Below are 23,893 nucleotides of genomic sequence, written 5' to 3' on the forward strand. Positions count from 1 at the left end.
CTGCATGAGTGGGCGTTGTCTTCCGCCCCCACCCCTCCCCTCCAACATCTTCAACCAATCACAGCTTCGCTCGGCGTTCAGGGGCGGGGGAGATCTGCATGAGTGGGCGTTGTCTTCCGCCCCCACCCCTCCCCTCCAACATTTTCAACCAATCACGGCTTCGCTCGGTGTTCGGGGGCGGGGGGGGCGTTGCATGAGTGGGCGTTGTCTTCCGCCCTCACTCCTCCCCTCCAACATTTTCAACCAATCACGGCTTCGCTCGGCGTTCGGGGACGGGGGGGGTGCGTTGCATGAGTGGGCGTGTCTACCCCCACCCCTCCCCCCCAACATCTTCAACCAATCACGGCTTCGCTCGGTGTTCGAGGGCGGGGGAGATGTGCATGAGTGGGCGTTGTCTTCCGCCCCCACCCCTCCCCTCCAACATTTTCAACCAATCACGGCTTCGCTCGGTGTTCGGGGGCGGGGGGGATGTGCATGAGTGGGCGTTGTCTTCCGCCCCCACCCCCCCCCCCAACATCTTCAACCAATCACGGCTTCGCTCGGCGTTCGGGGGCGGGGGAAATGTGCATGAGTGGGCGTTGTCTTCCCCCCCACCCCTCCCCTCCAACATCTTCAACCAATCACGGCTTCGCTCGGCGTTCGGGGGCGGGGAGGGATGTGCATGAGTGGGCGTGTCTACCCCCACCCCTCCCGCCCCCCCCCCCAACCAACCAATCGCTGCGTCGCTCCCGGGCGTCTCGGCTATCTTCGTCAATTTCCGTCAATTTCCGGCGGCGGCTCCCAGAGTTCCGCGCGCTCTTTGAAAAAGAGCGGTGCGTCCGGAGCAACATGGCGGCGGCGGCCGCCGAACATCTTCTGGACGAGAGTGAGTGGAGCTCACCACCCTCCTCACCACCCTCCTCACCACCCTCACCACTCACCACCACCCTCACCACTACCCTCACCACCACCCTCACCACCACCCTCACCACCACCCTCACCACCCTCGCGCTCACGAGTTAGTAGCGCCCCCCCCCCCCCCACTCCTTTTGAGGCGCTTCTCACCACCGCCTCGCAACGTTTCGTCGTCGGCACCGTCGTCTTGACGGAGAGGATGGGGAGCTGGGGGGAAGGTGGGTGTGGAGACCTTCATCTAGCAGTGGATTGACCAAGGCTCATGGTGTATGTTGATGAGTGGGGGTTGTGAGGCGAGGCGTCAGCGTCGCCCCCTTTAGGCCTTTGCGGTCACGTCCGCCCCCCACCCCCCCATCGCTTTCAGCCCTGGGCAACTCATTTTTTGTATTTGTTTTAGTAAAACGAATCGGCGTGGAGTCAAACCGACTGCGATGAGGTATATGGGGTGCGCTTGCCAAGGGCTGCTTTGCTGCGCAAGAGTTTTGAGGTTCCCTGTAAATGGGCGAAATAAATTTCTTAAAAGTCACTCTGAGGCGTGACGTCACGGCCCGAAGGTTTTTTTAATTTCGCGTTGCGTTATATGATGATTTTTTAAAATCTGCCTTGGTTGGGGTTTTTTCCTTCTTATTCTTCTTCTTCTTCCTCGCGAAGTAAGAATTCTCGCTCGCGTGCGACGGCCTTGTGTACATATACAACACCCCTCCCCTGTTTTGTTTTTAAATCCTTTATATTAAGTTCACTTGCTTGCTTGCTTAGGACCGTGCAAATCTTTCGGTCGTTTTTAACCCACTTCCCGTGATCCAATCGAGCTGACATTTTGCACACAGACTCGTTGTGCGTGACAATGTATTTTCGTGAAATTTTTTTTCCAAAATGTTACACTTTTTAGGAATTATGTTTTTTAAATATTTAATTACCAATTGCTTAATGGTGGCAGGCAATCATCTGACCCATAGGTGGCAGCCATCTCAAGCCAGAGAACGAGAGGACCCTAGCCGCCACGCATATAAAGGATTTATAGTGAAAAACTTTGTTTTTACGGGTTAATTTTTTGTCAATCCCCACCACTGGATGATGGCCTCGCCACGCGGTGACGGGCAAGGTGTTGGTGTCTCTCGACTTTAACTTCACGAGGTCGATCTGTAGGGTCGGGTGAAGACGGTTAAGCGTCGAGATATGGTCAATGTGCAGCCCTGCAACTGATTGCTCACGCCACACTGCTAGTGGAAGGGCCTCCGATAGAGGGAGCTCTGGGGAGCCATTCTAGAGGTTGTTTCCAACAACAGTGTTTTACTGCGCTACCAATTGATGGTCATCTATGTTTCCCCCACAGCCTGTAATAATCTCTCGCATGCACGGCGATCACCCATCAGAGCAGCGGTCGGGAACCTATGGCTCGCGAGCCATATATGGCTCTTCCAGTGACGGCTCCCAGACAATTTTGAGTTGAAAAAAATAATAATAATTAAAAAAATCAGTTTGGAACTGATTTTAAAATACTTGTGATATTGTTTAATACTACGGTGTCATTTTAAAGTAAACAGAAATTAGTTTTGAAGATTAATTTCACGGGTCACGCCTGCATGAAGCTCAACCTCACCACGTATGAACCAGACAAGGCCATCAGCAAAACCATGCAGCACCAGAAGTCGCATTAAAAGTAAGACATATTTATTTATTATACGTTAAAAATACTATATGGCTCTCAATGAAATATATTTAGAAATATTTGGCTTTTATGGCTCTCCCAGTCAAAAAGGTTCCCGACCCCTGCATCAGAGCAACCCTGCTGAGCTGATATCTTGATATCTTGAAGTCGGACGCGTTCCGCGTGATTTAGTCATAGGCGCCTACAAGTTTATAGCTCGTTTTCTAGGTTACTCATGACCTGGCCGCCTGCAGCTCCGTGTCCCTGAGCCCCTAAACTCTTGAACCTAAACCGCATCTGCTCCTCACTGCCCTCCGACTTGCACGCTCACCCTCCTCCCCCCCCCTCACCAGTGACGTACGACCGAGGTTCACTCACCACCCCCTCGGCAGCTGCGAAGCCAGGGGTCACTCTCATCCCGGGCACGGCACCCGTGAGTCAATCTCCTTGAGTTTCCAACCTCCCAGTGCTCTTCTTAGTTGACCGGTTCTTGAGTCTGGAGGGAGGGGGGGAGTCACTGGGTACGTGCCTGGAAAGGGACAACCCATATCCCCTCCGGTGCGATTCATAATCCTCATCAGTATCATGTTGTATTGGTGTCGCTCTTATGCGGTGTAGGCCACTGTGAGACCTACGGTCTTGATGTCTGCATGTTCGGCTGAGAGCTCGGTGGTGGTTGGGGCTCAATTTTCGCATGGCCCGTAACTTCATGTCACACAATCTGCCACTTAATATCATGCGGCCAATGGCATTATTTCATCTGTGGCGCCCGTGACTTCATATCATTCGTCCCACGGTACTGGAGGGGAATTATTTTCATTGTGTGTGTAATTGTGTCTTGCTCAGTCACATATGAAGGTGAGGCCTAATTATTTGCAGCATTGGATCACAGTGTGTGTAAACAGCCGAAAGTATTTCTCCTGTTTGGCCCTCAGTAATTAAATTACAGCAATGAAACCCCACCTCTGGCTCGGAGTAATTTCCTAAACCTGTTACAGTAGTAACAGAAATGTCACTTTAAGACTGATAAATATTATCACCTTGCGGAAGTCGAAACGACTTGCTTATTGAATAAAATGCTGATGTGCTCTGAATTTCATGAATGTTTCTAACTGCCCTGTATGTATTTATTAATTATCCTACTATACATTCACATATTCATATTTAAGTACTATAGTAGCTAACGTGAATCCTAACTCTTGCGTTTGATTCCTGACTACGGCTAACATCAGTGACATCTGAACTGCTGCTGGATTTCCCCTTCATCCCATAACGTGGGGGAGGCCCTCATACAGCAGTGGATTGGCAAAGGGTTATACAATTATTTTAGTAACTGGCAGTGGGGTTTGCTTACTCTTGGGGTTAGTGTCACTGCAGGAGGCAGATTACTTTGTTAATTCGTGATGTAGCTCATAAGGGTGTTGCACGAGACGTAAGCAACTTTGAATTTTACACTGACCCTCCCGTTTGAGTGAAACCAATCAACTTCCGGATCAAAATATTTGAGGGCCCAGATTCATACATTTTGGTTTTTGGGCATCTATCTGTTCCACATTCTCAGCTTTATAGCTCTTGTAGAACATCATATACGATTTTCATTTTTCACTTGCGGCATGGGCAGCCGTGCGTATTAAATGCAATTTATTTTTAAAATATCAACCATGTTGGACAAGGGTTATTGCCCAGATTATTATCCTGCCTTATACTCTTCTACTGTAAAAATGTCAATGACAGATGTGATGAATTTTTTATAATTTGTATCTGGCACTGCTGTTAAAAGCACCCGGTGCATGATTTATACATTTGAATTACATTTATAATTTAGATGTATGAATCGTATCTCTCCAAATACCAATAAGGGCTTGGTAACAGGATTCTTATTGACGAGCAGAGGTGTAAGACATTTTACTATTGGTATCGTTAACGCTGCCGTTCCACAGATGTGGTGTTTTTTAATGCTGTGGTAGGCCAAGGCGTTTTATAACTTGACCTTTAGCACACAGAGTATTTCAGGGAGAAGCATAATACAGGTGAAAGGCAGGGGTAGTATTTAAATAGTGAAAACGGTTTACAGACCCATGTGGGTTCTACATGTACACGGTAAATAGGATGAAAGCAAAATGAGTCGCGTTCGTGTACAGCTCATTTTGTTATTCTACTGTTGGATGAGGGCCTCTCCACGCTCTGCGGGTCATGAGTGTTATTTGATCATACTTCACTTTGCTGGTCAGTGCGGGTATGGATGTAGGTTGAACTTCTTTCGCACCGTACGTAGCCCACCGTGCTAATCCGCCACGCTGGTCAGTGCGGGTTAGTATGTTAAGCTTCTTTCGCACCGTACGTAGCCCACCGTGCTAATCCGCCACGCTGGTCAGTGCGGGTTTGTATGTTAAGCTTCTTTCGCACCGTACGTAGCCAACCGTGCTAATCCGCCACGCTGGTCAGTGCGGGTTTGTATGTTAAGCTTCTTTTTGTATGGTTAAGCTTCTTCGCACCGTACGTAGCCCACCGTGCTAATCCGCCACGCTGGTCAGTGCGGGTTGTATGTTAAGCTTCTTTCGCACCGTACGTAGCCAACCGTGCTAATCCGCCACGCTGGTCAGTGCGGGTTTGTATGTTAAGCTTCTTTCGCACCGTACGTAGCCAACCGTGGTAATCTACTATGCTGGTCAGTGCGGGTATGTATGTTGATATTACGAATTTGTAAATTTGCAGACATTTGAAAAGATTTGATTCCGAAGCGCTTGATTCACATGTCCGTATGAAAAGCATACCATTCTATTTAAATCTATGAAATTATCACTAATTGTTATTTTCCTTGAGCATACTACTAAACGTTTCTTTCTCAAAGCAGTGTTTTTTTGCAGCCCACATTATCTTGTAAGGTGGCAAATTCTGTGTACTCAGACTACCACAGTTAAAAAGTGGTCGCTGTGCACACGTGTAATCCAGCACTGTGGAGGCAGCGAGGGTTGGCGGAGCACACACGGATGTTGTGAAACTCTCAGTGGGCGTCGAGGAGACGCCGGTACAGTAAAACGTGTACGAATCTTCATGTGTGATGGGATAGTGTTTCCCCCTCGCATGTGCTTTTTTTTCCGGGTGCGCTGCTTCCCTTCCAACGCATAACAAACATGAATTGGCTGAATACAAATTTAATATATAGAGAATCGCAGAGCGTGGGCAATTGATGGCACCAGCTCACTGCTTGGCTGCCTTCTTGCTTGTCTGTGGTTCCTCCTCGTGCTGCAGGCTCATTCTGCAGCATGTTACAAGTATAAATTATTATATTCTTGCAGCGGTTGTGTTTTCGGATTGTGCTGCCATCACATGGAGTGAAACGTCAGGCACGGAAACAGCACGTGGTACAACCCGAAAAATACACCGGAGAGGAATTGTTAATCAAATATCAGAACCAGAAAAAGTTATTTCTAATCCTCGTAAATTATATATTCGCTCAGTGCTGCAGGGGGTGTGTACGATGTTCACAGTAGGAAGCAGCTGCCTCGGTTCCTCGTGATGGCAGTAAAGCGTAAACATGTGTCATGGTAATGGAGAAATGCGCGTGGTTCTTCTTGTTTCAGGCTCTTCGGCTGAAGCATTGGTTAGCCTGAAAGGTAAGACGCACGCTCAACCTGACGGCTCTCGCCACGCGGGCAAAACAAAATAAGAAACGCCCCTCCCAAGATAATGATAACATGTAAGAGATGAATGGTGCACTGCTCAGATTTTTGTTTTGTTGTGGTTCACTGAGCACAAACCAGTGGACCTGATCTGGGCATCTGTGGAATCTGTGCCGTCTTGTCTGGAGTGTGTCATGTGTGTGTTTGTGCCCCGGGTAGGTGGGGAGTGTTCGCGGTTAGCACACTGCATTACGAACCCGGCGACCCGAGTTCGATTCCCGCTCACGGCAAACACCAATGACGATTATCTGAACCGGTTCTGGGGCTCCTCCCCTAGGTCGACTCAGCCTCAAATGAGTACCTGGCGCAGTGTGTAAGCATTGCCACGAGGGAGACAAAGGCCACCCACCCCCTCGTGTGCTATGCTGGCCTTCATAGGTGCTTGCTAACAGCACTTGCCCCAAAAGTCTGTTAAAGGCTACATAGGCAGATCTTTGTGTGTTTGTGCTGCATGTAATAAGTGACATGTGACTGACAATGGGGATAGTGTTGTCTTGAGCGTGTGTGTGCTTGTGGATTTGTACAATACAATGTGTACTTTAAGAGCATCTAAATTTGACTGCTGTCTAAAGATGCTGTACAGGAAAGGTGTTCATATCTATTTAATGGAGAAGAAAAACTTCGCCAGTCATAAAACTGGACTTGAAAAACCCGTGCAGGATTTCAACAGCACAGATGGTTGTGGGAAGGGAGAGTTAGTTCCTGCACATGTTGTTTGTCGAATTGTCTTGTCAGGATTTGAGTACCGGTCAGTTTGGTGGTTTGAGTGGGGGTTGTGGAATTGAGTGGTTTATGGAAGAAACGTGTGGGTTTGGTTTTGTCGAATATTACCGAGAGCTTCTGCCGTGTCATTCCTCTATCCCTTAAGTTTGTGGAATGAGCTGTTGCTTTGCATTTGTGGAGTGTTTGCTCGTGACTGGATTATTGGAAGTCAGTGGCTGTGTTACATGTTTGGAGTGGCTTTGGATTTGTGAAAAGTGCGGTTGTGGCTCTGTGGATGTGTCACTGCGTTTGTTAAGTGTGCAGCTGCAGGGGTGTGGAGTGTTTGTGGCGGGGTGTGTTTTTTGGTTAGTGTCTGCACGTATGCGTTGGAGTGTTTTTGTGTATGAATATACTTAGAGCTTGTGTCTACAAGTTCTAAAAAAACACATGTAAATGATATGATTATGCTACGTTTATGTGAATGAGGGAATGCTTCTTCATGAACAAAATAAATGAGAAACGATACAAATCAGACAGTAGAAGGAAGCAAATTTGTTTTACATTTGTGTGTGTGGGAGCGGTAGTGTCGTGGTTATCGCGACTGCGTGACGAATCCGGTAGTTTAATTCTTGACCACGACTACCATCGGTGGTATTTATCTGGCTAGGTCCTAACCGAACCGTAAACTATTTTTATATATACCAGGGAAGGCCCAATGAGCTACGTAGCTCTTTTTCAGAAGCGACCTGACCACAAATGATAGCTCAACGAAGTGGCTTGTCACGTGGAAATGTAAAGCAGCAGCCATATCCTCTAAAATCATCTTGATTCAAAATGTGGCGGGAAAAACCGGGGGGCATGGAGAAAAATCCACACAGGTGTCAGGGTCGAGATGGAATCCACGACTTCCTGTATACCAGTCGAGAGAGTTAACATCTCGCCATCGCGGCACCCTGGGCCTCCCTTAAGTTGGTTTGGCCTTAATTTATAATTACCCAGTGCGGTGTATTAACATCGGTTCTGGGGAGGTAAAGCTGTCTGTGCCTGGTGCTGGCTACCCTACCCAACTCGTGCACCATGCCATCCTTCATAGGTGTTTTTAACAGCACTTGCTCTAACAAGCTGTGTAGGCTAAAGGAGGATCTTTGCCTTATGTAGATGTATGTGTGCACATGTATTTGCGTATGTGTAAGTTGACACAGTGGGGCAGAACAGGTGGTGCATCTGCCAGTCATCTCACAAGGCAAGTTGGTTAACCCATAAGACTTGGCCCTGTCCAGTGACCTGTCAGATGAAAGCTTGCGAGTTTTCACGTGGCCTCAAAGTGCACCTAGCCTGGCACAAGCACAGGTGACGTCACCATCATCTTGTGGCGATTCGCGGCAGCAGTTGTGTCTTTATATATAGTTTTTCTTGTGGTGTTTTTGTTATGTATTTGTGTTTGCACAGAGGGTGGTCTATCAAGCCCATGGAGCCGTCGAACTCCCCCCCGCAAGGGCCCCGCGCAGCGAGACAGCGTGAGTCGTCCCACTTTCAAACAACATGAACACGACATTCGTGCAATGCTGAATAACCGGTGAACTTTCACGGTTACGAGTCCCTCTGTGTTGGCTTCGCTTGCAATGCAGGTGAATGGTTCGAATTCCGCTCACGGAAAACACCGGTGACGATTATCTGAACCGGTCCTGGGCCTCCCTTAGGCCGACTCAGCCTCAAATGAGTACCCGTTGCGATGTGTAAACATCGCCACAGGGGAGACAAAGGCGGCCGGGCGTGGTGTTGGCCAACCACCCCCTCATGTGCCAGCCTTCATAGGTACGGCTCGCTAACAGCACTTGCAGCAACAGGCTATACGGGGAGGATCTCTGCGTAACATACGGGGAGCGGTAGTGTTGTAGTGGTTAGCCCATTATGCTACTAACCCAACGACACGAGTTCGATTCCCGACTCGTCCTTAAATAAGAACCAGGTGTAGAGTTTATAAAGATTAACCGTAATAGGTGCTCGCTAGTTCGCAAGTACCTATTATGGAAAACAACACTTGCCCCAAATGGTGTTCAAGTCCACACGGGGGGGTCTTTGTGTGTGTGTGTGTGCGGGTAGCCCTCCAAGGTACGCAAGAAGACGCGACTGCACTTCAGCGAAGATGAGGATTTCCTCCCGAGCACAAAGTCTCCGCGGAAGAACGCGCGCGTTGTCATGATCCCACAGGTGAGGGCTCCCTCCCTTCCTCCCTGCCTCCCTCCTTTTTCAGAAGCGACCTGGCCACAAATGATAGCTCAACGATGTGGCTTATCACGTGGAAATTTATGGTGACCAAATAATCTAAACCACGTTGATTCTAAATGTGGAGGGAAAAAGCGGAGGACTCGGAGAAATATAGACACGACAAAAGGGAGAACATGCAACTCCAAATATACAGGGACCCTTCACTTGTATATTTAGCAGTTCACCTCCTGAACCTCACTTCATCTCTCTTATCCATCCTCTTCGCTCCCCTCACCCCTCCCCTGCTTCCCGTCCCTCCCCCTACCCTCTTCGTTATCCCTAAGTACCCCTCTATCGCTGTCACTCATTCCTCAATACCTTGCACATCCCCTGTCAGCTGCATCGTTCCATTCTGTCATCTCTTTTGGTGTTGGCCCTCTACAAATATAAATCAGTTTAGATCACCACGCGAATCTTGTTGTGAAATCTCCCTTTCCGTGGGCGAGTGAACTGATGGCCATCTGTTTCCATCTGTACGAGGATAGAGCGTTGCCCCCCCCCACCTCTCGTGCGTGTCGGTTTTCTCCAGGTGCTCTGGTTTCCTGCTACACGTATGAACACACTCATCGTTAATCGGCTAGAAACATCTTAAAATAAAAACCCAATGTAAGCAGGACCCTCCTGAAATAGTCTTGTCACTCAGTGTGGCTTTCCTGGATACTTAAGTAATTTAAATGTGGGTTTGAGAAGGCATGGAGCATAGTTTATGAGATTTGATGATACCATGGAGGTAAAAATAGATTTAAAAACGTTCTGTCTAAAAAATATATATTTTTCCTCTTATAATTTTTTTTTGAAAACTAATTTCTTTAGAATGCTTTTTGTGTTCAGTTTTATTATCCTTCCCCACACCTTCGATTAGCACGGTTGGCTGTGTACGGTGCAAAAGAAGCCCAACGTACACATATACAAGGCTGTATTTCAACTTTTTCCAGTCTCTCGGTGTTTTCCAGGCACAACATTCTAAAACACATTATCCAACTGCATGGCATTCAAAGCCGTCCGACGGCTCTCTATTTCTGCCCTGAAAAGTAGGTCCATCGCGTGGAGTTACGATGAGCCTGCCACGTGTTTCCATGCTTAGGCAGTGGTAATGGAGATAGTGGTGAAGGGAGTTTCAAAACTCTGTGCACTCCCCTCCACCCCACCCCTGTGCTCTGTTGCAGAAGTTGTCCGCGGGTCTCACCACTCCAGACAAACGCAGCGCGCAGAAGGTCGGCATCCGTCTCCGTAACCTCCTCAAGCTGCCCAAAGCCCACAAGTGGTGCATCTACGAGTGGTTCTACTCCAACATAGACAAGTAAGTGTGGCACTATCTCTTGGACACACACACGTCGCACACCCTTGCAGGCGTGCACTCGTTCGAATAACGCGTGCACGGGCGCAGTCACATAGGCTCACGTGTTTATTAATGCACGAGCTAATGCACCACGCGCATGCGTATTCATTCACATGTTTTAATTATGCTGGTACACAAAGTTGCGTTGTTTGCATGTTCGCTACAAGTACGTGTGGTTAATGCAGACTTGATTTCTTGCAAGAGGTTTCTATTTGGGGTTTGAACATCTTAACACACCTGTTTTATTGCCAGAAAGGGTAAAACCTATTCTTATTTTTCATAGAATTAACAAATGCTCACAAGTGTTGCATTGACAAATGTACCGAAAAGCTATTTTAGTGGGCCTTACCTGGTAAAATAAAAAAGTGACTTATTGCTTGAAGACTTGTGTTATGGATTCTGGGCGTTGCATCTGTAGAATGCATGGCAAGTTTTGTCGCGATTGGTTTATGGGATGTGTAGTTTTTGGCCCAAACCAGTGTCCTCAAGTGGATGGGCAGACGGTCAATCCTAATATTTCCCCAGCATAGCCACAAGTGGCCTCTTGGTTCCCTTAAAATGTGACGTGAGCGCATTTAACCGTTATTGTTGCAGTATTTTCCAATTAAGTAGCACTTCCTGGAAGTTGACAGTGATTTGGCTTATCGAGATACTGACCCCTGCTGTGGCGTTGTAGGATTTTTTCCACCGGCTCAGAATTGCTAATGAAGTATATAAGCAAATTATTTGGTGATGCTGTTGCATTGACAGCGGTGCTCAAGCACAAAAAAAAACCTCCAACATTCATGAATTACAATGTGGCCTTTAAAGGAAAAGTATATAATAGGCGATATTTTGGGCAATGGCCTTTCATTATAGCATATGAAGATGGGACATTACCCAAAATGCCAACTATTATAAATATTTTTTATCCTGACTTAAAGCTTTCGTGACTGCAGGAATTCATATTCTATGGGTCTTTCGGTAAAGTCACGTAGATAGGTTGAACGAAAATAACAAAGTAACAAAAAACTTTTTTCTTTGAACCTATCTACGTGACTTTACCGAAAGACCCATAGAATATATTTTTATCCTTTTTAGGCTTCAGAATATGATTTTTTTTCCACAAACTGAATTGCTCACTTGCGTTCTTGACGGGGCGACACGTTGGCGAGGTGTTAACTACCTCGCTTGGTATACAGGAGGTCGTGGGTTCGATCCCAACTCTGACGCCAGATTTCGAGTTTGCATGTTCTCTCTGTGGTCGCGTTGTTTTTTCTCCGGGTCCTCTGGTTAAAGTATTTGGTTGCTATACATTTCCACGTGATAAGCCACTTTGTTGAGCTATCATTTGTGATTGTCAGGTTGCTTATGAAAAAGAGCTGTTGAGCTCAGTGGGCCTTACCTGGTAAAATCGAAACTAGATTTAAAGAAAAAAATAATTAGTTACTGTTGTTGCTGGTGAAGACTTGTGTCCAAGGGATGGTGTGTGTGTGTGCCGTTTTCTCGCGCTCCTCCTTGACGCCGCGCAGGCCTCTCTTCGAGGGCGACAATGACTTCTGCGTGTGCCTCAAGGAGTCGTTCCCTCAGCTGCGGACGAGACGCCTCTCCCGCGTCGAGTGGGGGAAGGTGCGGCGGCTCATGGGCAAGCCACGGCGGTACGCTCACGCGCACACCCCTAGCGCTCGCCAGCTCGTACACACGCTAGCTCGCGCATACCCCTTCGTGCGCACGCCGGCTTGTGCACACCCCTAGTGCACGCTAGCTCGTGCTGGCTCGCGCGCACGCTAGCTCGCACGCACGCTAGCTCAGTCACGGTTAACGCACACAGCTAGCACACACGAGCTCGTAGACACGGCTAGCGCACACTCGCATGTGCACACGTTAGCTTGCACACACGGTTAGTCCGCACACTCGCATGTGGACGTACACGGCCTTCGCACCCTGTTGCATGCGCTGGCATGTATGGGCCTAGCGCACAATAGCATAAACACAGACAAGAGGTTATCACACATGCTAGCACACGCGACTAGCACGCACACGCTACTCGTACGTGGCTGGTGCACATGCGACCGCATCTCAAAATTCTGCATGAAGAATAGTGGACGTAATTATTTTCTAGAGAGATTTCGGTCCGAGGCGAGAGGTGAGAGAGTGTAATGAGAGGGAAGAGGTAGGAGATTACATGGTTGAGGGAAGTGGAGTGAGATGAGAGCGAGGGGAGGGGTAGGAGCGTACGCCGCTGGGCGTAGAGTGAGATGAGAGGCAGAGATTAGGGAAGGAGCTTGCATGGGGCAGGGAAGTCGACGGCCAGGGGAGAAGGGAGGTTGTTCCAGACAATTGGGGGGGGGGGCAGGAGCGGAGACCGAGCCGACGTGCGCTGGGGCGAAGGTTGTGACCGGGTGCTTTGACCGTGTCTGCCAGGTGTTCGGAGGCTTTCTTTGCAGAGGAGCGAACGGCCCTCCTCCAGAAGAGGCACAAGATCCGGCAGCTGCAGCAGCAGAAGGTGACCGACCTGAGCGCCTTCAAGGAGCTGCCCGAGGAAATCCCGCTCCCGCTTGTCATCGGCACCAAAGTCACAGGTGACACGTCGCCTCGCGCGTAGCTTGAATTAATAATGGATGATTGCGTGTTTGCGTGTGTGCAATTTGATGCATCTGTCGTGATCGTAAGAATCGATTTTAATGGAGCCGTATATGTGGGACGGGGTCATAGTAACTGAGAGAAAACAATTTGCTTCTGATGTTGTGCGCCAAGTGGTCTCTGAACCGAACCATGGGGTCCTCTGCTAGGTCAACTCAAAACTGACGTGATAATCTGGCATTTGTGTGGTGCACGTGCTACGGGGACCGGTAGCTTAGTGGTTAGTGCACTGCGCTACGAACTCCAGTGAGCTGAGTTCGATTCCAGCATCACGATCAATAACAGTGTCGAATATTTAAACTTGTCCTGGGCCTCTTCTAGGTCGACTCAGTTTTAAATGAGTACCCGGTGCATTGTGCAAAACATTGCGACTGGGGAGACAAAGGCGGTCGGGCGTGGTGCTGGCCACCCACCCCCCTCGTGTGCCGTGCCGGCTTGCATAGGTGCTCGCTAACAGCACTTACCCCAACAGTGTATTTCAGGCTAAATGGGGGATGTTTGTATTTGGTATCTATGCAGAAATTCTTTTGCACAACCGTGCTAATCAGAGGTGCGTGGGAACAACAAACTTAACACAAAGTAGTTCTACAGAAATTACTTTTCAATCTAGATGATTTAAAAGTGCATATTTCCAGTGGCTTCCTAATATCGGAAGGAAGAGCGTTCCAGACGGCCACGAAAAAGAGCTGTATAGCTCAGTGGGGCCTTTACCTGGTAAAATAAGAAATAGTTTAATAGTTTGAGTTGTTGCGTGTGAGCAGCGCGCCTGCGGGGCCAGCACGACGGGCTCTTCACGGGGCAGATCGACGCGGTCGACACCATCAAAGCCACCTACCGCGTCACCTTCGACCGCCCGGGCCTCGGCACGCACACCATCCCCGACATCGAAGTTGTCGTACGTACAGGGGGGGGGGGGGGTGGGTGGGTAGATCGGTGGCTGACGGATGAGCAGTCGCAGACCAGCGCGCAACCCTTCATGTTAGAGAACGGTCCATTGAAGCAGATGTCGCAAAGCTACTTCTGAGATCCCTTCAAATGACCTCTGTTCAACACAGCAGGGGGCAGCACTTTCCCACCAGCTCTGTCACTTAGAGTGACACGTTGATCCCACGACAGTCAAGCCGATATGTATAATTATTCGAGCTGGAATTGAACCAAATTAAGCTGCAGATCCAACTTCAATTGGGATGGTATTTTTTTGTGTCGTCGAGCTGAGACCATCAACACTTCTGCTGCACCTTGAACCTGGTTTTTAATCATTCGCATCTGCCACGAATCAAACCCAAGATATCTGAGCAATGCCAGCTTGGCATTCTGACTTCTAAGCCACCCGGCTCCCTCCCTCCCTCCTTTAAAAATTTTTTTTTTTTAAACGATCAGACGAGAAAGATGCTCGGTCTTTCGGCACTTTACTTAGTTCATCATGTCGTTTGTTTGTATTTTTTTTTGTTGCTTATGTGCTCCCTTTTTTAATCAAAGATATAACACGGGTTTCCCGTGTAACATTAGTCCCATTGTGTGTTACTGTGTTCATAGACACCAACAAGCAAACAATCACCCTCAAAAACCCATCACCAGATCCCCTGCTGCTGCGCTACCAGCACCATAGCGGCGAAGGCACCTGCCTCCCCTCCCTCCCTCTTCCCAATATAGAAGAAGCAAAATAAATATTGGTTATTCGGCACCTTGCTTCGTTCACCATGTCGTTTATTTTTTGTTTTAAACATTTACCCTCCTCCCTCCCGCAGAGCAACGAGCCACAGGACAGCATGCCCATCTCGTCGTTTGCGCAAAAGCAGCGTCCCGTGAAAACCTTCAACAGCCCGCCACGCGTGCACTACAGCTCCATGGTGCTGGCCTCCCCGCTCGCAGTACGATCCGCGCTTACGCACGTTTACACGCACAAGTACAAAGTTCCCTCCCCCGCCCCACGTAACCTGCGTAGATTATTGGGACGAGTGCTGTTTGCAAGCACCTATGAAGGCCGGCTCGGCGCTCGGGGGGAGCTTCACCACGGTGCTGATATCGTTGACCACATCAGACCTGGAACAGAACTTTCGTCGCATAACAACAACCACCATTCGCCACTAAGTGGCGGTGACGTCACCACGGCGCTTGTGCCAGGCTATGTGCACGTTAAGGCCACGTGAAGTGTGGAACGCCCGCTGGCAGGAGGTCACGGGGCAGACCCAGGTGCCACGGGTCGACTGATTAAGCTGACTGGCCGATGCACCACCACCTGTGCCCTCTACTGTTCCAAATGCGTCGCATGCACACACACACACACATGCACACACACATGCACACACACACACACATGCACACACATGCACACACACACACATGCACACACACACACACATGCAAATGCACACACACACACATGCAAATGCACACACGCACACATGCACACACACATGCACACACACATGCACACACACACACACGCACATGCACACACACACACATGCACACACACACACACATGCACACACACACATGCACACACACACACATGCACACACACACACATGCACACACACACACACGCACACACACACACATGCAAATGCACACTCAGCCAAACAGACTTAAGAAGTGCTGAGGCAAGCATGGCACTTACACTTGATATTAATTGACCACACTGGATGCTCATTTTAAGGCTGAGCAGACCCTTTGGAAGGCTGCAGGACTGTTTCAAATATTTGCCACATATGTTAGCTGTGCCGGGAGTTGAACGGAGAGGTTGCGTTCGTAGCAGTGAGCTAACCACGATGCCGCCTTTACACTGCTTGTGTGTATAAACAGGTTCACGTACGCACGCACGCACTCCAATGCAGTTGCACGCATGCGCACTGCTCTTCGAACCCTGGCTACCCAAGTTCAATTCCCGCTCACGGCCAACACCAGTGACAATTATCTGAACCGGTTGACTCGGCCTAAAATGAGGTGTGTGGTAAACATCGTGACTGGGGAGACAAAGGCGGCCAGGCATGGTGCTTGCCACCCACCCCCCTCGTGTGCCGTGCCGGCTTTCACAGGTGCTCGCTAACAGCACTTGCCCCAACAGTCTGTTAAGGCTACACAGGAGATATTTGTCTTTGTGTCCCCCAGGACCCGCTGCTGGGCCAAGTAGAGTGGAAATCTCGCCTCGGGGCACCTGGGCCGGACAGCAATATCCTCGGCGGCTTCCCCATCAACTTTCTCGTTCAAGTCGTGAGTTCACGCACGCACGGGCGCGTGAGCGAGAGACGATGCTTAACGATGCCCATTTGGGCACACAACAACAATAACCTCGACCGGCAGCTACAGCAGCAGCACAGCTTACTACTCCAGATGCCTGTTTGGAAATGATAATAATTTGATTACACGTGTGCTTTGCCAAATTCTTATAGTGGAAGTCTGTCACGAAGGTGCTGTGTTTCACAGTCAGTCAGGGACAATGTTGCTTTGCCCAGTTCCAGTTGAGTAATTTGCGGGTAAATTTTTCGAGTTTTGGGCCACCGCGCCAGCACACAATGTCCCACTTCTTTTTCGAGTGACGTCAGGTGACCTGTGTTGTCTACTCTACAGCTTGCGGCGTATACTCTACGGTTGTTACACCTGCGGTAATAACAAGCGCCTACCGCTCGGGACCACATCACTCTGAGGAACAGGAAGAGGAGGAGGAGTGCATTTATTTGCCAACAAGTGTACTTTGGGTAAATCAAATTGGTTGGGAAGAAAAGTAGTTGGGCTTGGCCAGGACACGTGATGGCTGAGATGATTGACGGAGTGGCAGCCCAAAGGAAGGAAAAGGCGCCCAAGAAGGACGGGCGCAGGAGATGTATGCTCTTTGTTTTTTTCGGTAAAGTTACGTAGTTAAAACATTTTAAAAAATTAAATCACGACGTTTCGGGCGCAACACAAGCGTCCTTCTTAAGCGGTGTGCTTTCGCTAAGTTGTCCCCACCTGAAGAAGGATGCTTGTGTTGCGCCAGAGACGTCGTGATTTAATTTATTTCGATTTTTTACCTACGTGACTTTACCGAAAAAACCAAAGAGTATGAATCTTTGCAGTCACGAAAACTTCAAATCTAGAAGGAGATGTATGGTTTGGAATTATTGCACCATGCCCTGTTCCTGTCGTGACCCCCCTCCCTCTGTCCCTACCTCCGTCCCTGCTGTGCAGACGCGGCTGTCCAAAATCCTGATGACGAAGAAAGATTACATCAAACAGCTCAAGGAGATGAACACGGAGGGTGAGAAGCTGGTAAGAGACCGTTGCACTAAACTATAAACTTTTATTTATTTAACTACACTTTTTATTTTACCAGGTAAGGTTCACTGAGCTATATATCTGTTTTTCAGAAGGGAGCTGGCCACTAATGATAGCTCAAACAAGTGGCTTATCAAGTGGAAATTTATAGTAGCCAAATACTCTAAATACATGTTCTAATGTGGAAGGAAAAACCGGAGGCCCCGGATAAAAATCCGTTACCATGACCACAAGGGAGAACATGCAAACTCCAAATATACAGCAGGTGTCAGGGTTCGGATCGAACCCACGACCTCCTGCATACCAGGCGAGGTAGTTAACAACTCACCACTGGCGCCCCCCACACGACATACCGCTGTGTGTGACGTCGTTTGTGCATGAGGCCTCGTAGTCGGTTGCGTTGTTGATCAGAGTCTTTATTTAGACTAGAGGATGGTTTGTGTGCAAGCGATCACGTGATCGTGTGTTGGAGCAGTTGTGTAGCTGAGGGTTTGTGTGCGCGTGTGATCATGCGGTAGAGCGAATTCGGGGTTGCGTGGATGTTAAGGATTTGTGTTTGACCGATGAGCGTGTGGTTGTTGCGAATGCACGCTCGAATGTTTATTCGAGTGCAACCGTGCGTCAGGTTTCGTGACTGCGCGGTGAAGAGTTTGTGAGCGGTCACGTGATTGAGCGGTTGTGCGGTTGCGTTGCAGCGGTCGTATTCGGAGCCATTTGGGATCGACTTCCAGAAGCGGTACGCTACCATCGTGCTTGGCCTGGAGAACCTCAACAAGGACCTCAATCACATCCTGCTCAACGTGCAGCAGTACTGCTACCAGGTGCAGCAACTCACAGCTGTAACTCCGCGGAAATTTAGTCTCGCGGTCCGGTGCATTTCCAGGATGTGTCGCTTGTCGCTCGACGCGATGTGTGACATTTCCATAATGGGGAGGGGGGTGGTGTTCTTTGTGTTTGCACATGCGCTCGTACAGCTGGCCCCCCAGCAGGGCCTGCAGCCCATGGACCAGCCGACGGAGATGCGGCGCCAGTGCCTGGAGGAGGCGCAGGAGATGGTGAGAGATGTCGGCAGGTCGGGGGTGGGACGCGGCGGTGCCACGCCGACGATTACGACGGGAGGGGGAGGAGCAGGGGACCGCGTGGCATCCGGGGACGACACGGAGGGACTCAGGGAGCTGGTGGCACGGCTGTCGGCGCTTCTCCTGCAGATCAAGGTGCGCGGAAGCGCGCGCGCGTGCTTTGCGTAATTGACATGTTTTGTTTACGTGACAAATCTTGTGTCGGGTGGTGGCGGGTTTAACGACACATTTCTATTTACGCGATCTAACCCAGAAAAATCCTCCTATTATAGATAATATTGCTCTCGAAAGCCTACTTGTTAAACCCATTATTGATTCAAGTTATACGCGAAAGGCGAAATGTGGTTACAGAGCAAAGCAGTCTGATCGCTTTTCTTCCCGCCTGTCCCCTCCCCCACACAGAGGCTGGCAGAGAGTGACCTCAACTCGTTTGAGTTCAAGTCTCTGACTGACTCGCTGGACGAAATCCGCAGCTCGCTGGATCCTACCAACATCAGGTGATACTCTCGGGCACGTGCGGGAGGTAGTGAACTTAGGCTGGGACAAGTCGTGATTTCAAGAGTTTATTTGTCATTGTTGTGTTTCGTCTGGCTGTCCAGAATCAGAATTATGATTTCTACTGGGGGAATCCGATGAGCTATAAAGCTCTTGTTCAGATGTCCAGTAGGTTGCGGGTAAGAAGATTACAACAACAAAGAGTTTCGATTTAAAGCTTTCGTTACTGCAGGGATTCATCTTCTTGGTTCTTTCGGTAAAGTCACGTAGAAGGGAAATAATAAAATAAAAAAAATAAAACATAAAATAATTCTCACGACGTTTCGGCCACAACGCAAGCAGCCGTCCTCCGGTGAAGAACAGGTCTGTCGGAAAGACAGCGTCTGAATGAGCTGTCTTTCCGACAGACCTGTTCTTCTTCGGAAAGACAGCTCATTCAGACGCGGTCTTTCCGACAGACCTGTTCTTCACCTGAGGGACGGCTGCTTGCGTTGTGGCCGAAACGTCGTGAGAATTATTTTATTATGTTTTATTATTATTTTATTATTTCCATTCTACGTGACTTTACCGAAAGAACCAAGAAGGTTAAAGATCCTGTTACGTTATTTGAATTGGCGTAGGCAACGTGTGTGCCCGTCGTCACGGTCCCACATTTGCTGAATGTGAACGTTATCTGCAACATCACCCTGCACCGCAAGACTACATCAGTCTATAGAACATAGCGTGTTTGTGATATAAGAATGGCGAGAAAACACCAAATGTGCTTGTTTTCATTATTAACGGACTTGCGACACAGAATCGCATAGCATAAGGTCTTTAACATAGGCGTTATTTGGGCTGTTATGTTTTCTAAATGTTCTTACACGGCTTGTTGGTGCGATATATAAATCTAGAGCTCGTGTGACGAATCATCCTGCCGTTATTCTTGCAATTCAGCGCATCCACCCGTGCTATTGTTGAAATTTCACCGCTGCGTCTGGCCGAACACCATAGTTGAGAATTCTCGCTCACTTAACCGTGGAGTGACAGGGACTTGACTTTTGTTGTCTACTTTATAGCAACGGTTGCCTTGAAGTTGACTGCTCTTGCATGTACATCTACAGACCTTTGGTCAAATCCACACCTGGATGAGGGCCCTCCCCACCCCTTCCCCCCACCCTCCTCACGTTGTGCAGGTCAGGGGGGATATTTCACAATACTTGACCACGTCGGTCAGTGTCACTTGGCGAAGGCTGGGGGGAGCGTGGATGTTGGTCTGCTTGCACTGCCCTCTGCTGACAGCATAGCCCCTCAGCAGGCCGTACAGGCCACCTTAGCCAGGCACTATCCAGGCTCAACCCGAGGTCTGTCGAGGTCGGGTGCATTCTGGGGGATTTTGAGCAGATGCGCTGTTGCTTATGAGATTAAAATTGACACGGGCAGCGAGCGAATCGGCGCGCGTTTGCCTAATTGGTCTACGTTGCTGTGACCGGGGGGGGGGGGGGGTGGCGGCCGTTAACGGAGATTTGTGCGATTTGTGCTGCTCCAGTTGCTTTCAGAACAACGTGGAGATCCACGTGGCGCACATCCAGAGTGGCCTGAGCCAGATGGGAAACCTGCACGCGTTCTCCTCCAACCACACCGAGGCAGGGTGGGAGAGGCCGTGACCACGGTTCTGCCCCGTGTCGCCATGTACAACAACGACAACAACGACATTGTCACGCACACGCACCCACGCAACCGTACTCGTAACGTCACACACACACATGTCCACACCGTACACAACTACAGAGCGACAAAGACAAAGATATCCCCCCGTATAGCCTTAACAGACTGTTGGGGCAAGTGCCGTTAGTGAGCAACTATGATGGCCAGCACGGCACACAAGGGGTGGGTGGCCAGCACCATGCCCGGCCGCCTTTGTCTCCCCAGTGGCGAGATTTACACACTGCACCAGGTACTAATTTAAGGCTGAGTCGACCTAGGAGAGGCCCAAAACAGGTTCAGATAATCGTCACTGGTGTTGGCCGTGAGCGGGAATCGAACTCGGGTCGCTGGGTTCGTAGCACAGCGCGCCAACCGCTACACTACCACTCCCCACAGAGTGACACACAAACACAGCATTGCACATCCATGCCACCACACACATCCACGTAGCTTTCACACACCAAGGCACACGTCTGGTTAGCGTTTGACACAAACCGCACACAATCCACCACTGCTTTCTGCACATACAGCACACTGCACTAATAGTCCGCACCCACGCCACATCCGGTACTCACTGACCACATCTCGTATAAAATGACAAAGCACCACACTTCAAAATGACCAGGCCACCCACATTACGATGCCATACATCACCACCACCACAGACATCCACACGACAGCACCGCACTAAAACACAATACACATGCCACACTATGACACTGCAGACATGAACACTCGCACATCAGACACCGACAACACTACAACACTTCAACACCTCAGACATACATATCCTCCTTTATTTAACGATGATAATTAATAATCTAATTTTATATAGCGTCATTCATACTGTTGTATCTCAAAACGCCATACTATATTTAAGTTTTACGTTAAAAGGTGCAAAGAAATCCTAAACAGAAAGACCACTGAACAGGATTTATTAAGTACATCATGCAAATTACAAGCACTAGGCTGGGAGAGAGTCTAAAAGGTGTCTAAAAAGTTGCTTGTAGTGCGAACCAAGCTCCTCAGGCAGGCCAGGGGTAAAATCCTTAGGAGGGTGGCAGTCAAACAACTACCCGTTAAGTCGTTTAAAGACGCACACTCTCCACGACCAAAACATTCAGAGGTGAATAAAATGGTTTTTAACCGGGATTTACACTTTGGAGTGGAATCTGACGGGTATGAAGTGGGAGTGGGGCCAATGCAGACTTGAGGGAGATGAAAATGTAAATGCTCGTCCGCCTGTAGTAATTTTCTTGTTGGGTGTAGTTAGAAACTCCAGGCCAGATGAGCGAAGGTCACGGGCAGTGGCGGAGGCAGAGATTAGAGGGGGAAAGGGATGAGCTAGGGAGAGTCCGTGCAAGATTTAAAACACTAAGTGTGATCCTAAATTTAATTTCAGAGTGAATGGGGGGGGATGGGGGGAGCCAATGAAGTGAACATAAGCTGGCGGGTGTTGGTAATGTGATGACGTTCATGGGTATGATTAAGAGCTGTTGTAGTGATATTTTGAACATTTGATTCAATGAATGACAAAACTTGGGATGGCCATATAAGGAGGGGATTAGAGTAACGGTCATTTACGTCCGTGGATCTTGTGCGTATTATAAACTACACTTTTTCATTACAGTCATCAAGCCTGGAGATGAACGAAGATACGAATGATCGGTTCAGCAGCGGTGTGAGAGGCAATTTCGAATGCAGGGCATATCTTGCGAAGATGTAAATTGGTAGTCTGACGGATGATAAATGTGTGGTGAGAATAGGTCAGCTCAGAGCCCAGGATGACCCCCGGATTGTGCACCTGTTTTCTAAATTTCAGCTCGAGTTGAGTCAATGAACAGTAGGTGGCTGTTTGCTTATTTTATGTGGCCTATGAAGTGGGACAACTCTATTTGCTCAGGTGATTTGCCCATTTTCTTGCTTTGAGAGTTGTTCAACTACAGATACGCTGCCATAAGTTTATTTTGGGCAGTGTGATGTTATGTTCGTCGCACACAGGAGTATTTTATTTTACACGTGCATTAACCGCATCTTCGGTGGTTTGTGTGGATATGGCTAAACTTACTCGACAGTCGTGACCTTTAAAATATCTCTAGTTTTGCCATGAAGTGCTCGGAGCTTCATCAAGAAGCTCCCAGAATGTGGTGCGAAACGTTGGACATCATGCTGAACAACAACACAAACATCTCAAAAATACATCGTAGGGCTTATCCAAACAAAAAGATTGCAACGGACCTCAATGAATATTTGCTGTTATAAGTTGGCAGAGAGCAGTCTTTTAAAGACCCGCACACCGGTGCTGAATTGAAAAGAGATGACACCATGAACCTGAAACATGTGCTCTGATGGATAGCAGGTTAATTACTGTGAAAGGCGCTATATAAATAATATTGTTATTTGTGCGAGTGTGTTATGTGTGTGTGTGTACGATCCTTTGTGTTCTGAGGGTGGTGGTGTTGATAATTCTCAACACTTAGAGAGGTCTGTGCGTTATAGTATAATACTCCAGGAAGCGCTCTAAAGAATGAGTTATCTTTTTTTTGTTTTGCAAACAGATTATATATAAAAAAACTAATATTGAGTATGTATTTTTAAAACAAAACAAATCAATTTTAAATGCCCTTTCGGAACGCTGTAATTTTTATTGTATTGTCAATTTCTTCTGTAGAAAGTTGTAGTGCTATACTGTCTAATGTCCCTCTAAAATGTATCTTCATGACAGCATATATATATTTAAATGTGTAAATAAAGCATCAACTTGCTGTGGGTGTGTACATGTATTCCAAATATTCCTAGCACGGTCGGAACCTCGGATTAGCACGGTTGGTTATCTACGGTCAGGGGCCGAAAACTAAAGGGGCCTACGAAAAAAAATGTTGACCATGTATTTTTTTGCTTGTATGATAACAAATGTAACCAAGATATCAGCTTGAATAAGTCTGCGTGAAACAAGCGAGTGGCAGCGGCGGTAGTAACCTGGGCAGCAGCAGTAGTATCAGCTGGAGAAAGTTATCACTAAAGGCCGACAAGACAAGTGCTTAGGGCCTACAAGAACCATAATCCGGCCCTGCGTATGGTGCAAAAGAAGTTCAACATACATTGAGCATGTGCGTGCCTTAATTTATACGACTAGTTACACTGTTTTTGGGACGAATTCGTCTGTATCAGACGCGGCTCCAACACTGCTCACAATCTGGGTTACAGTTCGGGATTTGAA

General features: G+C 48.5%; 1 protein-coding gene across 5 annotated transcripts; it reads left to right on the top strand.

Moving 5' to 3' along the window:
• The first annotated feature begins 777 nt into the window (after positions 1-777).
• LIN9 (lin-9 DREAM MuvB core complex component) lies at positions 778-23,438 on the top strand. 5 transcript variants are annotated; one of them, XM_061573711.1, is made up of 16 exons: positions 778-865; positions 6,127-6,159; positions 8,377-8,444; positions 9,031-9,138; positions 10,362-10,495; positions 12,046-12,171; positions 12,938-13,095; positions 13,918-14,051; positions 14,905-15,027; positions 16,271-16,372; positions 17,327-17,407; positions 18,109-18,234; positions 18,388-18,627; positions 18,895-18,989; positions 20,516-20,658; positions 22,304-23,438. In XM_061573711.1, exons 1-15 carry the CDS (start codon positions 829-831, stop codon positions 20,631-20,633), a joined length of 1,683 nt encoding a protein of 560 aa, XP_061429695.1. In that variant the 5' UTR covers positions 778-828; the 3' UTR covers positions 20,634-20,658; positions 22,304-23,438. The 5 variants fall into 5 exon arrangements, with proteins under 5 accessions (XP_061429695.1, XP_061429694.1, XP_061429691.1 ...); XM_061573710.1 differs by having other exon boundaries at positions 20,516-20,617; XM_061573707.1 differs by having other exon boundaries at positions 20,516-20,612.
• The last annotated feature ends 455 nt before the right edge of the window (positions 23,439-23,893 follow it).

The sequence above is a fragment of the Lethenteron reissneri genome, chromosome 53 (assembly GCF_015708825.2).
Source record: "Lethenteron reissneri isolate LAM-NWPU_2019-01 chromosome 53, ASM1570882v1, whole genome shotgun sequence".
NCBI lineage: Eukaryota > Metazoa > Chordata > Hyperoartia > Petromyzontiformes > Petromyzontidae > Lethenteron > Lethenteron reissneri.

What these genes read in the sequence shown, in the direction of transcription:
- LIN9 (XM_061573707.1), top strand. Translation starts at nt 829, where the DNA reads ATGGCGGCGGCGGCCGCCGAACATCTTCTGGACGAGA. An exon ending in CATCGGCACCAAAGTCACAG is followed by an intron (nt 13,096 to 13,917) that starts GTGACACGTCGC and finishes GCGTGTGAGCAG; the next exon opens with CGCGCCTGCGGGGCCAGCAC. An exon ending in CGCTTCTCCTGCAGATCAAG is followed by an intron (nt 18,628 to 18,894) that starts GTGCGCGGAAGC and finishes TCCCCCACACAG; the next exon opens with AGGCTGGCAGAGAGTGACCT.